Here is a 15303-nt window from a genome sequence, read left to right on the forward strand (position 1 = left end):
TCGTATGGATGAGAACCGGTTCCTATCCACCGGATTCGAATAAATACGAGAATAGTTATTTCTCGTATCGTATTATAAACGGCTTTCCGCGGATATAGAATGTACAATTATAAAAAAAACTGGTTTTAATCTTATGATTGTACATTTCTATATCCGTAGAAAACTGGATATAATACGATGCTAGACATAGTTTTTTCGTATGGATGAGAACCGGTTCCTATCCACCGGATTCGAATAAATACAAGAAAATATATTATAATGATAATGAACTAATCTCAAATTAGTATTCTGTTATCTTTAGTATAAATTATTGAGTACTAGTGTCCTTAACCTATCTGATAGTACAGAGAAAATACAGAAATATGGTAATGAACTGTTCTTAAATTAGTATTCTGTTCTGTGTTGGTAGAAATTGAGTTAGTTCTATCATAATCTGCAGGGTAGAACAGGGCAATTAGAAATAGCAACCACTGGACTGATGGTTTTACAATTTTCACTATATCTTCAGATTAATTATGGCAGAGTTTTAGAACAATTGCACAGGGAAGGGGTGAAGAAACATGAGCCCATTCTTTAACTTCTTCTACAGCTAAAGACAAGGTTGACAATCAAAGGGTTAGTTGTCTGGACAAATTGACATTTTACACAGCAATTATGAGACGCAAAGCAAGTTTCAAGGTACGTGGAGATGGCTAAAACCCGAAGTGCACCTCTCCCCGAGAGGTAATTACACCATGCTACCCTGTTGAACTTTTTCCTATACTTTCCTCAACCAACTTCAGGAGCACATTAGCTCACTGCTTATTAGGACGATTCCATAAGACCTTAAGCCCCTAAAGTAACTTTTCAAACGGAGGCTAACAAAATCAGAAAGCCTGCTGTGATAGTCCAAAAATAAATGAATCTATAACCAATTTGAGTTTGCAAGCACTCTATATGGGGTGCACAAATTTTTAAGACTTCAGCAGTAGGTGTGTAGGTGTGGGAGCGCACGGGAATGGCAAGGGTGGGCAAGTTCAAGGGAGCGTCGTCATAATAAAGCTTAAAACCTCATCCCCCCTCTTTTACAGCCTCAATTTCATATATAAAAGGATATTGGGACTGAAGCTTAGAAGGAAAATCTAAGCAAGGGATTGATTAGGACCTTAAAGAGGTTAATTATGCAATGATTATTCAAGAAATGAAAAAACCTAATACACACAAAACAAATCTCTGCTCAGTCCATTTGAGGATGCCTTTTTTTCTCTGAATATATGAGGAAGCCTTTTTTCTGAATATATGAGAATTTATCCTCCTTTATCAAAATTGCTCTTTGTGTGCACAAAGTTAGAAAGAGGAGGGGCTAGGGATAGGGATAAACTTATTAGAAAACAAATATCACATCTTCAGGGTAGAAAACTATCTAAAGTATCAAAAGTTTTATAGCCAACTAATAATACAAAATAAGCCGTGGGCTATAGAATCCAAAATAATCCAACATTATAAAGAAATCTTTTTTTGGAATAATTCATTATCTGAAAACTTTATACTGTCCAACGACTTTGCATTTTTTCTATCTAAATGTACTTTTTCCATTTACTTCTGATGACAATTAGAAAACAAATCTAGTTTAGCTTTTCTCCAAAATTACTTTATAAACTTAGTCCAGGTAAAAATATTTCTGGCTTTAATTCGAATGAGATAATTTTTATTCTAATTTTTTGGGGAGCTGGGGGATTGTGGGAGAAGGAACTTATCTCGGGTCTGTATCACTTGATTAACTCCCCACCCTATATCAGTCAAGAATTTATCAAGTTTGAAATCCATCAAGATTCTGTTTCAATGAACAGTAAAAGTTCTACAACCCTTGATAAAATAATGTGGTATTTATTAACCCCCATGTCTATATACATATAGTTATGTTATCATACCAGAGTGTGTTCTATTCTCAACCTCCCTAAAAATCCAATATTTAATTTGTCTCCAAACACTCCCACCCCCAACACCTTTCCACATACAGAAACCATACTTTACACAATTTTGAACCAGAAATGCATATCTCAGTAGAGTAGCATCTCTACAAGTTCTTTTGCGTGTGTATCCTATATTATAAAGTACTTATCATATAATAGATTTAGATGAAATATTTTTAGAGGTCAGCATGGACTAAAGTAAATCAATCAAACGCATTTTCAATGCTCTTTCTAATTGCGACCAACAAATCTTCCAATAAAATATTTTTTAATGCAAGCTTACAAAATTGTAACAAAGTTAATAGTAAAATTGTTCAATCATATAGTGACAGTTGAGTGAAAATATACCTTAGTTGTGGCAAAGAAACCTACAACATGTGTTTTTTGGTTATGAATGTTGTCATCCTTGTTTCCAACATAATGAAAACACTACATCACTAGTGTGCATTTCAAAATTCATTTAAATATTATGTTCATTCAGCTGATCTATATCTGGCTTTATTATCAGCTCCAACTATTCTACAACTTTATTTGTCCGTCTTCCTGTCCATATTTAAGCTAGAATTTAAAACAGATTATCCAACGCAGCTGAATTTGTCCGTATATCATTGTTTAAATGTTTACTATTGGTCCATTGGCTAACACGCAGAAGACTGCGCCGCTTCTCTTATTTTATTTTTATATCACATTTCCCTATCTTAAAATTCTTTAGCTTATTACAAAAATTTTCTATATATACCTTTAAAAAATATTATACAGCATGACCCTCAAAAAAGTATTTTTAAGCATCTGCAGCCCTTATTTCTCAATGAATTATAAAAAATGCTTATGTCCTTGTTCTCCATAGTATTCCACATAAGTAGATATAAAAATATTTTTTTTTACCTCCATTAACACCGGAGATTTTTAGAGCTAAAGTTTTGAAAAAGTGACTGAGGAAAAAGTAACTTTTAACATGAAACGACTTTTTTAGCAAAATTAAGGTAGAAATCCTTTTATTTTTGTTACTAGCAGAAACTTTATACAAAAATGAAATAAAAAATTTAGTTTTTGAGTAAAAAGCATTTTTTTACACATATTTTTTGAGTCTTTTTAGTTTAATAATATTTAGAAAAACTTACTTATTAGGCAAAATTGTTTAAGATTAAAAAACCAAATAAATCTTTATGAATATAGCAGGAAAATTGTTTTTGTTTCACAATCCTAACATTAATAACAAAAAAGTTATAAAGAAAATAAAATTAAAACATAATGATTTTTTTGTCTAAAAAGCTTAATTAACCCCCTATTAAATTATTGAGATGTCAGAAAAGTAGGCGGAGCAACTGTCATAATTAATCCTTTTCTCAAATAAGGGTTAATAAATAACCTAAAATTTGCAAATAATCAATTCATTCAGTAGTATTTTTTGCCATTAAAAATTTATATTTTTTGGTGGAATAAAAAAGAAATAATTAGTTAACTTGTTTTTCTTTGTGTATCATTATTCAGTTGCCAGAAAAAAATTAAATAACCATCCAAAAAATAAGAGAAACAAAAAAAAATTCTTTTTCTCAGTCACTTTTTCAAAACTTTAGCTCTAAAATTCTCCGGTGTTAATGGAGGTAAAAAAAATATTTTTATATCTACTTATGTGGAATACTATGGAGAACAAGGACATAAGCATTTTTTTTATAATTCATTGAGAAATAAGGGCTGCAGATGCTTAAAAATACTTTTTTGAGGGTCATGCTGTAGCTGCGCAAATTAAATACAGTATACACATTCGTATGCATATTTTTAAGAATTCTTTTTGTTCTTTGAATGAAATAGTATCAAAATTGCATTGCAGAAAAAAAAACTTGCAATTCACTTGTACAAAAAGCCTAAGTGGAACAAAATACCTTTACAATCTCACAAAAAGACATAAATATACTAGAAAACAAGTATCAAAATCTTTTAACAGTAATGGATTATATATCAATCTCCCCATCTTCTAAAGAATGATTTAAATGTTGTAAATATTGGAGATGACATTGTAAATTAATTTAAACGGAATTGATCCTACCTTAAAAATCATTACTGTTTCTAAAATTTATTGTCTACTTAATTTTAAGTCTTTTATAAACAGCACTGTCCTTTTGAAATATGTAGTACAATTTATCTAAACAAGGCGTTTCTACATTTAGGGTCGGCCGTCCTTGACGAAAAACGAGTATTTGTTGATTTCGGCATGTTTAAGTCAATGTATGGATTACTACCTTTGAATGATATTTGTAATAAAAAAAAAATTTAAAATTTAAGGCAACCTCATAATCATTTCAAATAAGTCTCTGTGTGCGTTTTTAACATTATTTTTAATTTGACTCAGACTAGCTTATATTTTTCCATCATTAAAATCATTTGATGGTGAATCCACGAAATGATTCCATGCATTAAGCAGAACATCTTCATCATCAAGTGTTGTTTGTGATCAATTATTTTCAGAGTTAAACTTCGCTTTAGTAAATGTAGTCGAGCTTGTTGAATTTGCATTTGGGGACATTTATTATTTACATTAGGTCATAAATGCATTATTTCTTATCGACCCTCCTTTGCAATAATGTAAGACATAGATTTATTTAAAATATGAAATCATTGCGTCTACTAATACTAGGTATATATGTATGGTACAAGTCTATCTCTACTATCTGACAGGCAGGCTATATTTGAAGAAAAGATCTGCTTTAGACATAGAATCCTTTGTTGATGATAATGTATTGCTTGGCTGTGGGCTGGACTCAATAAATTAATTATGGAAAAGGAATAAATATAAACTACATTCCCGCTGTTTCTATTTGCCCTGGGACGGAGAATGGTATTGTAAATAACAAATTGAATAAGGCAAACATATCCATAATTTAAAGTTTAAAAAAAGAGAAAATCGTGAATTATTATGTAGGACTAAATATCTATGAAAAAAATTTCAGCTTCCAAAATTAATAAATTGTGAATTAACCTACCCATTCAATTAAAGTATTACGCTATTATTAGTATAAATGGCATAGAGGGAATATACAGAAGCAATTTCTGAGTTATCGCAGAAAGATTTAATGGGTCCCCATAATTTTCAGTGAAAAATAAATAGTAAACAGGAAACGTATCTCTGTACGCGTATAAGATTAATCAATAGGAAAACTATCCACCCGTCTATTCCAAGCAACATATTATACTAATCAGACTTTTCTGGTTATATGTATCTATACATTTCAGAATCTTTAGTACTTATATAGATTACCCATATAAATTAAATTAAATCAATAAATATTTTTACTTACAAGAGATAGCAATTAGATGACAAAATCTTCCCTCCGGGTATAGAAAAAAATAACTGCCTTTAGTAGCTTATCATAGTAAAGATAAAGATTGGAAATGGATTTAATTTTCATGCTTTGTGCAAAGTTTAGATTACCAGTTTAAAGTCTTATTTTGTCCTATTGCTGTATCCTTGAGTTATAATAGGTATTTATGAGAGAGAGAGAAAACAATCAATAAATTCCAGAAAACAAGAATTATTTTTAAATGGACAAGTATTAAAAAGGAAAGTTACCTTCCATAAAAGAACTTTAATGGGGAAAAAGAAAGAATAAAGAAATGAAATATAAAGAAAACAAAAAATGAAACAAAGATCAGATTTTTGACATACACCAAGTTTGTACCTAATGAAATTAACCAGTCATGAGTTTACATAGATCCAAATAACTAATTTAAAAATCTGTTCTGTTCCACCATATTTTCATTAAAATACATATTCCCGTCCAATCCGTGGATAATCCCTGTCTGAGAGATTAACATAATATAATTAGAGAAGAGAAATTGTTCTACAGCATTTTCTTGCACTCTAAAATTTTTTATTTTTTTCTGACTATTCCTTTTATTCATTTACATGAAATGTACTGTATGTGCGTCTCTATCAATATGTTTGAATTAACTGCTCACCTTTTAGTTAGCTTTAGAAAAAGATTCTTCTAACCTCCCAATCTAAATTGTTTTTGAAAAAATTTAACTACAATCCCCTCACTACTTTGTGGTGCTCTAGAGGACTATAGGATTGTAGCCTTAGGTATAAACTAAAGGAGGTTGTCTTAGTTAAAAAATCACACACCTTTTTTCTAGATTAACCGATTATAAAACTGTAAGAGATTTTAGGTGAAATAATTTTTTACAGTATTCTCTGTGTTTAAAAATGAGGGGTGGATAATTCTGGATTAGTTAACTGAAAAGTCAATATCTTTGCTTTCATACTTTCAAAGAAATAATTAGAATAAATAAAATTATGTGATAATCTCTATTCCTCTACATCATAATGATCAAGAGGTATTGGCTGAAATCTAACCATTATTTCTACACGTATAAAATAGCCCATATCTGCATATTTATGCGTAAAATGTTGTGTTGAGGAAAGAAGAATGGGGATATATTGTACAATTTAAAAGAGACAATTCATTTCAATAATCAAATTAGTCAAAGTAACGAAATATGCTTAATGTTTTCAAGTGTAGGCACAATGCAGGTTTAATACTATTCTTAATCAATAACACTAAGGACACCTACAACTTCCCCTTTAGTAAGTAATTTTAGGGATATTACTTTTCAATCATAAAATGGTAGGTAAAAGAATCCTATCTCCACTAAAGAATTAACATCTTTTGATGCACCCATATATATTAATTTCCGAACAAGAACAAACCCTCACCTGGGTGGCACAATCAACTGCGTCCTGCTGCATCTCCTCGGACATGTCCGCGTTCTTAATAACTGCTTTCCTATCAGCCATTTTTAAATGTGTTTGTGTGAGGTTAAGGTCTGAAAAATAATATATTGGCGATGATTTAAGGATGTATGTATAGTTATAGGGGACTACATATATAGGTAAATATATCCAGTCAAACAGAATATTGAACCTAAGTTTTCCCCAGCCCCTAACACAAAGTGTATGCCTAGAACCTAAATATACTAAGCTTCATCAAACATAATGTACACATAAATTTAAACATAAATTTAATTGAATCAAAGCCGTTATCAAACAATCACAATGAAGATATCAAATAACAATTAAGTAAAAGTACATTAAAAATCTAAATGTTATCAAAGTACTAAAGTTGCCTAGTTATTTATGAAAATACCTTATTAAATATAAATATTTAATGAACATGAAAAAAAGTGCAGAATTCGTGTTAAATACAAGTAAAAATACTAAAAATTGTGAGATCATTTACTCATATACTTGAAATTCACATAGAACTGATATTAAACGTTCTTTATTCCATCATTACATGAAATTACAACTCTATTCTATTCTATTGTCAATTCATTAACCTCCTTCTCTCGTCCGAACATTTTTCAGAGTAAATACCGTTCTGCATTTCTATTGGTGGCTTCTGCCAAGTTTCTGCCATCTTAGCGTCCTCTCATTGGCCAGATTTTCTGTCTTCTGCCATGCTTCTGCTTGAGGCCTGTTCTGTGATTGGTTGGAATTACTTTCTTCTGGCAGGTTTCTGTCACACCTTTATTTTACATTATAAATATAAATATTATAAATTTGTATATATTATTTTTTATTTTATATTCAAAGATAAAGCTTAGAGATTATTAAAAAATTTTATTTTGTTTTTTAAGTTTTTAAAGAATTGACAGTGCAGTGCAGCGGTGACGAAAAAAGAAATTGAAAAGACAATGATCTGTATATGACAATAAAACAAAACAAATTGCAATATGAGAAAAAAGTATTATTTATATGTATTTAATAAAAAACAATAAAAACTGTAAATTGCTGAGGTAAATTAGTAAAAAATGTTCTAAAACTACGTTAATTTAAAAACCTTATCAAAAAATCAACTTAGGCGCTTTTGCCGCGTAAAATTTTACTCTGAATGGCTTCGTTCTAGAAACTTCGAGTGAATTGACCAATAGATAGCCAGTAAATACTTTGTTCTATTCTCTGATTGGCCAATTCTAATGTTTTGATTTTGTAAGAATTCATCTCAACACATGTTTTGATACTCCATTTTCGGCTTAGCATTTGTGGGGAATCGTTCTCTCTCATCTTAGAACTAGATTTTGCGAGATCATTGAGAAAGCTTAGTTTTATATATCTTTTAAACCGGGCCATGCGGTGATAAAGAAAGGCGTGTTATTTTTATTTTCTCTATTTCCCTAATTTATTTTTTTCTTGCATTATATAGATTTTATTTAAATAATAATTTTATATATATGTTTTAATTTTAAGATCGTTTATTTGGTGACATTGATTTGATATATTTTAAAAGCTTTGTACCTAAGCCTTTACCTGACATTTATTCGATTCTAATTTCATCACAATTTAGCGCATGGTTTCTTTAATTTCAAATACTTCTCTGCTGTTTAATTTTAGGATTTAATCGATTAAAGTCTGTGGATGTATTTAGGCTTAGTTAAATTTTGAATATCAAGTGTTATTAAGCCTCAAATATTTGGATAAAAAATACATTTTCACACCTGGTTTAATTCTTCCAATTATTAGAAATGCATTGAACGTCCTCTTTAACTTTAGTTTGAAGTTTGTAATATATATAGAGTAAGTATGTTTCTGTGTCAATGTAGGTACGGTTAGCTGCCTTTATTCCATACCGTATGTTTCTTATTAAACTTACAATGTTATATGTACTGTAAAATAAGATACTATTTCCAGACCTGACTAAGAAACCCATAAAATGGCTCGCAGATGTCTTGCAACTGGTGTCAACAGACTCATTCAGAGCTCTAACAAATCTCTGGCTCCCAACAGACTTTTGTCCTCAGCTGCCCTGAGAATTCAGAACCCATCTCCTCTCACTGCCTTTGCTGCTCAGTCCAGAACTTTTGCTACACAAGGTAACCTTTTGAGTTGTACATAGTTTGATTTCTTTTTAAGATGAAAATAAACCTATTTGAATTTGGGGGTTACGAAATTTACAGTAGGTAGGTATATTTGCCTCGTGACACAAATTTGTAGGGAAGGGGTTCTGTACATCTTAATATAAGTGAAAGTTTAATTTTAGGAGTATTAAGAAATAATTTTGATATAAGAGGGGGGGGGGGCGGGGGGGGGGGGGCGTAATGACATCTAAACTTTAACAGTGAGCAAAATGGTCTAAATATTGAGCTAGATTCTTGAAACTTGCTACATAAGCCTAGTCCAATAGGTAATACATCTATATGAAGAAAAAATTCAATTTTTTTATGTTAGGTTAGAAAACCCTGCGGAAATGGGATTTTTAGGCCTTTTTGGTCTATTTAGGACTATTTTGATGTAAAACTTGCTATTATTGTTTTTTTCTTAAGTTTTTTCCTTGAATATACATTGTCTATTCATAAGGACACTCTAAAAACCTATATTTTGATATATAACACAAACTTTAGATAAACTGCACTTAACCCCAGGGTTGGTAAAAACTCGGGTTTTTAAAAAATAACCCAACCCAGAGGGTTTTATTAATAAAACCAGTTTTTTTGGCTTTATTGAGTCTTATTGTTTTCTTGGGGGTTTTCTTGTTTTTTAAAGATTGTTACCTAGGTATTTTTAAATATATGGATAAATCCTTATAATAAAGTAACAGGATGTTTGTCTGTTTAAAGGATCTCGCTAACCACTGAATCTGTATGGTTTTCCTTTATAGGGTAGCTTTTCATAGGTTCAGGGAAGGTTTATAACTATTTTAGGGGAGGGTACCACCACCCTCCAAAGAGAAATCGTCCCTAGAAAATCTCCCCCCCCCCCACCCACTCCAAAAAGAATTTCTCTTGAAATCTTAATTGGGTTTTCGAATTCACTCCTCCCTCCTCAAGTGCCCCTAGAGGCCTCTAGGGGCGTAGGTGCAGTAATAAATATTGTCGGGGGGGGGGGGGGGGTTAATATTTTTTCTGCAATATATTTTAGAGGGTGGTGGTACCCTCCCCTAAAGTAGATATGAACCTTCCCAGGACCCGTGAGAAGCTACATTGTAACTGAGAATCATATCGGTTCAGTTGTTAGAGAGTTATTTGGGTACATATAGACAGACATTTTGTTACTTATATATAAAAATAAGCTGTTAAAATGCATTTATACCTACAGTATTTAAACTCAAATATTTTATAATTTTTATTAGTTGTTTAAAAATGTAACTACTTATGAGTCAAAATAGAATTAACATTAAAGAATAAATGTGCATGTTAAAAACCTAACTTTTTTATGCCAATCCTGCTTAACCCCAGTGAGCATTCCGCTAGCCTGCTGGGGTCGGTTTCCGACTTGCTGAATCATTTTAAATAATGTCCTTGTGAATAGACATAGTGTATTCAAGAAAAAAACATTTTAAGGTAAGTTTCTACATCAAAATAGACCAAACAGGCCTAAAAACCAAATTTCCGCAGCAACCTAACTCTAAAAAAAATCTTGGAATATTTTGCCATATATATGTAGGATAAGTCTTATGGACCAAGTATCAAGAATCTAGCCCAATATTTAGACCATTTTGCCCACTATTTAAGTTTCGATGTCATTACGCCCCCCCCCCCCTTGTCATACTCCATGGAACGCCCCTGATATTTCTATAAATTGTTAAGGTGATGCTGAAATCGTCAAGTTTTTGACTGAAGAAATTTCCTCTGAAAGATCTAACCAGAAGGCCCTACCTAAGCTTGCAGGATGGGAGGTAAGTTGTTTATTTTATCTCTAAAAAAAATACACTTGGAGAAAAAATACACTATGACTAAGAGATATAAATGGTCATTCTTAATTTTGTCTTTAACCATGAAAGGCTTAATGATTAGATTTCCTTTTAGCTCCATGATATTCTCAGTCTATTTTTCATCTTAGTATTCAGTTTCAGATAATAACAACTTATGTAACTCCCCCTCACCCTTCTTATAAAAATCTTAATCATTTCAAAGAATTGATTTATGATTCAGGCGTAAAAAATTATCTTTCATTGACCTATCTGTATTTTGGTATTTTTTATGTTCATTTCATTACTTACCTTTATTAATATGAATTACTTTTATTTAATTCACTCAAATTCTTATTGTTTTCATTTCAGTCCAAGATTGACGGAGCTGAGGTGACCCTAACCAAAGCTGGACCTGGTGGCGAACAGATTGTAGTCACACTCAATGTGAATCACACTGTTGACTCTGCTGAACCCGATGATGGACAGGGAGAGGTAACGTAGCTTCTTTACTTTAACAGACTTTTGAAAGAAAATTTGCGTTTCTTCCGGAGCCATAGATTTTTGTAACACTCGACCTGTCATATAAATAGGGAAACTAACTACTTTTAACTGCATTGGATCCATTAATGCTTTTCTGAAAACTTTGGGCACGTGCTTTATCCCGAGTCGTTTTAACAATTTTTCAGACAACCAACATGTTTTGCTACTTTTATGAAAAGATTTAAACTATAACTGTTATAAAAAAAAAACATGAAACGGCTAAAGTAAAGGTATTTATAACGAAAACCTTTAATTCAAACAACTTGGATCTGTTATTCAAGGGGGGGGTTTTTAATTCAACCATCTCGTAATCAGTAAGCAAATGGTATTTAGAATTCGAATTTTGATCTGGAATTTTGCATGAGTAATCCTTGGTAGGTCTATTTTCCCTAAATTGAACAAAAAGTTGGAAAAGTAACGGCTAACGGCTGGCGGCTCAGCAGTTAAGCCATTTTTAAAACTATTTTTAAGGGAAATCATCACGAAACCTATCTCCACATAATACTCTATGCTGCTCCAAAATGTATTCAAACTGTTCTAGCCGCTAGTTGCTGGTACTAGAAATCTAAAAATGTTTTTTTTTTGTATCATTTCAAATGATTTAACGCAAAAATATGTTTCAAAAAGTTGATTCCTACAATATTTATGGCAAATTTGCCCTAAAAATAGCCAAAAAACGGCTAAACGGCTGAGCCGTTAGCCGTTACTTCTTCAACTTTTTGTTCGATTTAGGGAAAATAGACATACCAAGGATTACTCATGCAAAATTTCAGATCGAAATTCGAATTGTAAGTGCCATTTGCTCATTGATTACGAGATGGTTGCATTAAAAAACCCCCCCTTATATTCTATCTGATAACAAAGATTGTTACCAAAATATTTATCTAAATCTTTCCATTTCATCTCCAATAAAATACGTTTAGTTTTACTTTGTACTAGCTTGAAAATCGCGAATGTTAAGGAATTTTTTTTATTAATAACGAGTAATCATTATAGGCACCTGAAATGCTGTCAAGACCTAATTTCGAAGTTGATATTGTGAAGCCCGGCGGCAAGACCTTGTCCTTCTCCTGTAGTTATATCCACCCAGAGGAACAGTCTGGAGAGGCAGATGCTGAAGGTACTCATTTTATCAAATAAGTATGTGTCATTAGTGAAAACCGGCTTTCATATCTGCAGGGGTGTATATTCTGCACAAGATTTATTTTTTTTCCCCGGCTAAATTTTTTTATATTTCCCCCCCCCCCCTTATTTTTTTCTCACCGAGAAGGGGGAAAATGGAAAAATATTTTAAGAACTCTATATCTTATTTATTTTATCCCTCCTACCACACATTTTTTTAATTTTTTTCACCAAGGAGGGGGGGGGGGGGAATGTAAAAAATGTTTGCAGTTTTCTTAATTTTTACATTTTTTTTTCCCTCCAACCACTTATTTTTTATTCCCCCCCCCCCCCCCTTTGTGCCGGGGATCCCATGTAGAATATACACCCCTGCAGCGGCCCTGCTGATATCTGTCAAAAAGCTTCTTTTAAATGTTATAATAATGTGTTTTTTTTAAAGGAGACTTATAAAATAATATTACGTATTCTTAGATTAACTTGTGGATTTTCTAGGATATCTCGTCTCAAATAATGAGGTCTAAAGATAATTTCATATTTTATCTTTAAAAGGCTTTGGTAAGATTACTTAGGTATTCTCTAAAGCAGCATATGTCTGTAGCACTAATGTTTTGATTATTTTTTAGAAGATCTGTTCGCTATTGAGGAAGTGACAATGTTCGAAGGAGACAAGGAAAGTTTGCTGTCATTTCTCTATAAATAGATCTAACAAAGCTAATTTTAAACTACGTACCTACCGAAGTAAATTATGTAAACCTTCAGTATTTTAGTAAAACTGAAATATAAATATCAAAAATATTTTTCTCTTCGGATCTTTCTTTATTAATGAAATGACAATTAATTTTGTGAACAGACTGGAGACCACAATTACGCCGTTGCTGGAGATATTTTGGATGGATACCTGTATGATCTTTTCATGTCTATGCTGGGTATGTATTTATAAAAATAAACTAGGGTCTATGCCCCCCCAGAGGTCTCTAGATGCATTTGTGATGATCGAGTGGGGGAGGGAGGGAGGGAGGGGGGGGGGGTGGTTATTTAAACCCCCCTATTTAATTTTAGCTTTAAAAGAAAACATAAAATTCGTTTTGGTGAGTCGTCCTTTTCTATGGGTCTTTTCACCGAGGAGGTCTTTGTACCTTCCAAATATTTATACAGTATACCTTCCCAGAACCTATTAAAGCTACGTTTCAATGGAGAATCATATCGGTTTAGCGATTAGCAAGATATTTCTGTAAAGACAGATAAACAAACTCGCAGACATCCTGTTAATATAAGGATACCGAGGATATTGACGAGTGAACCTTTTGGTTGGAGTGTTACTGTTCATTCAAAAGAAATTAGTTTATTGAAAAACTTTTAATACTAACTGCCTTAGGGAAGGAGTTACTTATCCAGTCCTCTTAATTTATAACCAGGTACCTTACATATATTTATACTTTTCAGAGGAGCGTGGAGTAGACAACGCCTTTGCAGACAAGATGGCTGATTGGTGTACAGCTCATGAACATTCTCTTTACATTAAATTACTTCAGGAAAGAAATAAGTTTATTTTCTGAGATCATTAAGAAAGAAATTCGCAAAAGGAGATGTACTGTGTTTGTACTAAATAAAGGGGGGGGTTTTTAATGCAACCATCTCGTAATCAATGTATAAATGGCACTTAGAATTCGAATTTGGATCTGAAATTTTGCATGAGTAATCCTTGGTAAGTCTATTTTCCCTAAATCGAACAAAAAGTTGGAAAAGTAGCGGCTAACGGCTGGCGGCTCATCCGTTTAGACATTTGTTGGGTATTTTCAAGCGAAATCCATCACAAAACCTCTCTCCACATAATGCTCTTTTCCGATCGAAAACGTTTTCAAACGGTTCTAGCCGGAAGTTGCTGGTACTAGAAATCTAAAGAATGGTTTTTTTGTATCATTTCACATGATTTAAAGCAAAAATATGTTTCAAAAAGTTGATTTCTACGTAATTTATGAAGATTTGCCCTAAAAATAGCCAAAAAAACGGCTAAACGGCTGAGCCGTTAGCCGTTACTTTTTCAACTTTTTTTTTCGATTTAGGGAAAATAGACCTACCAAGGATTACTCATGCACAATTTCAGATCAAAATTCGAATTTTAAGTGCCATTTATACATTGATTACGAGATGGTTGCATAAAAAACCCCCCCCCCTTATGTTAAGATGGGTGGGGATTAAGAAATTCAACTAGGTTGGAAAATCTACACCCCGGATTTAACATAACAGTTTTTAAAAGATTAATTTAACAGTACAAAATAAACTTATTTTTGATTTCTAGGATATTGAGAAGTTTGCAAAGATGTAAATCAACTCGAAAAGATGAATTTTTCTCAATAAGTCAATCCATAATGAGAAAAGAAAGACAAGCCTGAAATATAACTATCGTTGCACAGCAATTTTTACTTGCATTTCTGCTGTGTCACTTTGTATACAGTGTTTCTTGTTAACTATGAATTGAATACTAAGCATTTGCATTAGTAGGTCATTCTTTGCATTATGGAGAGTTTATCATATTTTTATTATGCAATAAATATTTACCTTGTTTTAACATACTCCTTAATTTTTAATATCAAAGCTACTTTTGATGCTTTGTCGGTTGGTTGTTACGATTTGTTCTGTAGGATTGTTTTTGTATAAAGGGGGGGGGGGGTTAATTCAACCATCTCGTAATCTGTGAGCAAAAGGCATTAAGAATTCGAATTTCCCCAAATCGAACAAAAAAGTTTAGTCGTTTTTGGGCTATTTTTAGGGCAAATCTGTCATAAATTACGTAGGAATCAACTTTTTGAAACATATTTTTGCTTTAAATCATGTGAAATAATGTAAAAAAAAATATTTTTAGATTTCTAGTACCAGCATCTACCGGCTAGAAACGTTTGAAAACGTTTTGGAGCAGCAAAAAGTATTATGTGGAGATAGGTTTCGTAATGATTTGCATTGAAAAAAAGCCAAAAAATGGCTAAACGGCTGAGCCGTTGGCC

The 15303-nt window shown here is 32.1% G+C and overlaps 2 protein-coding genes across 2 annotated transcripts in view; one reads left to right on the forward strand and one right to left on the reverse strand.

Annotated features, from left to right (window-relative positions):
• The window catches only part of LOC145313489 (uncharacterized), a 55337-nt gene that overhangs the window by 36471 nt on the left and 3563 nt on the right, over window positions 1–15303 (reverse strand). The gene's annotated exons all lie outside the window — the stretch shown is intronic.
• On the forward strand, window positions 8606–14866 carry P32 (complement C1q binding protein P32). Its single transcript, XM_080152923.1, has 8 exons — window positions 8606–8822; window positions 10536–10624; window positions 11009–11131; window positions 12176–12299; window positions 12925–12969; window positions 13150–13227; window positions 13745–13831; window positions 14599–14866. Exons 1-8 carry the CDS (start codon window positions 8663–8665, stop codon window positions 14625–14627), a joined length of 735 nt encoding a protein of 244 aa, XP_080009049.1. The 5' UTR covers window positions 8606–8662; the 3' UTR covers window positions 14628–14866.

Source organism: Acartia tonsa, chromosome 3 (assembly GCF_053477335.1).
Source record: "Acartia tonsa isolate MP-2025a chromosome 3, ASM5347733v1, whole genome shotgun sequence".
In the NCBI taxonomy this organism is placed as follows: Eukaryota; Metazoa; Arthropoda; class Copepoda; order Calanoida; family Acartiidae; genus Acartia; species Acartia tonsa.

What these genes read in the sequence shown, in the direction of transcription:
- P32 (XM_080152923.1), top strand. Translation starts at nt 8,663, where the DNA reads ATGGCTCGCAGATGTCTTGCAACTGGTGTCAACAGACTCATTCAGAGC. An exon ending in CAGAACTTTTGCTACACAAG is followed by an intron (nt 8,823 to 10,535) that starts GTAACCTTTTGA and finishes TAAATTGTTAAG; the next exon opens with GTGATGCTGAAATCGTCAAG. An exon ending in TCTTTACATTAAATTACTTC is followed by an intron (nt 13,832 to 14,598) that starts AGGAAAGAAATA and finishes TTTTTGATTTCT; the next exon opens with AGGATATTGAGAAGTTTGCA.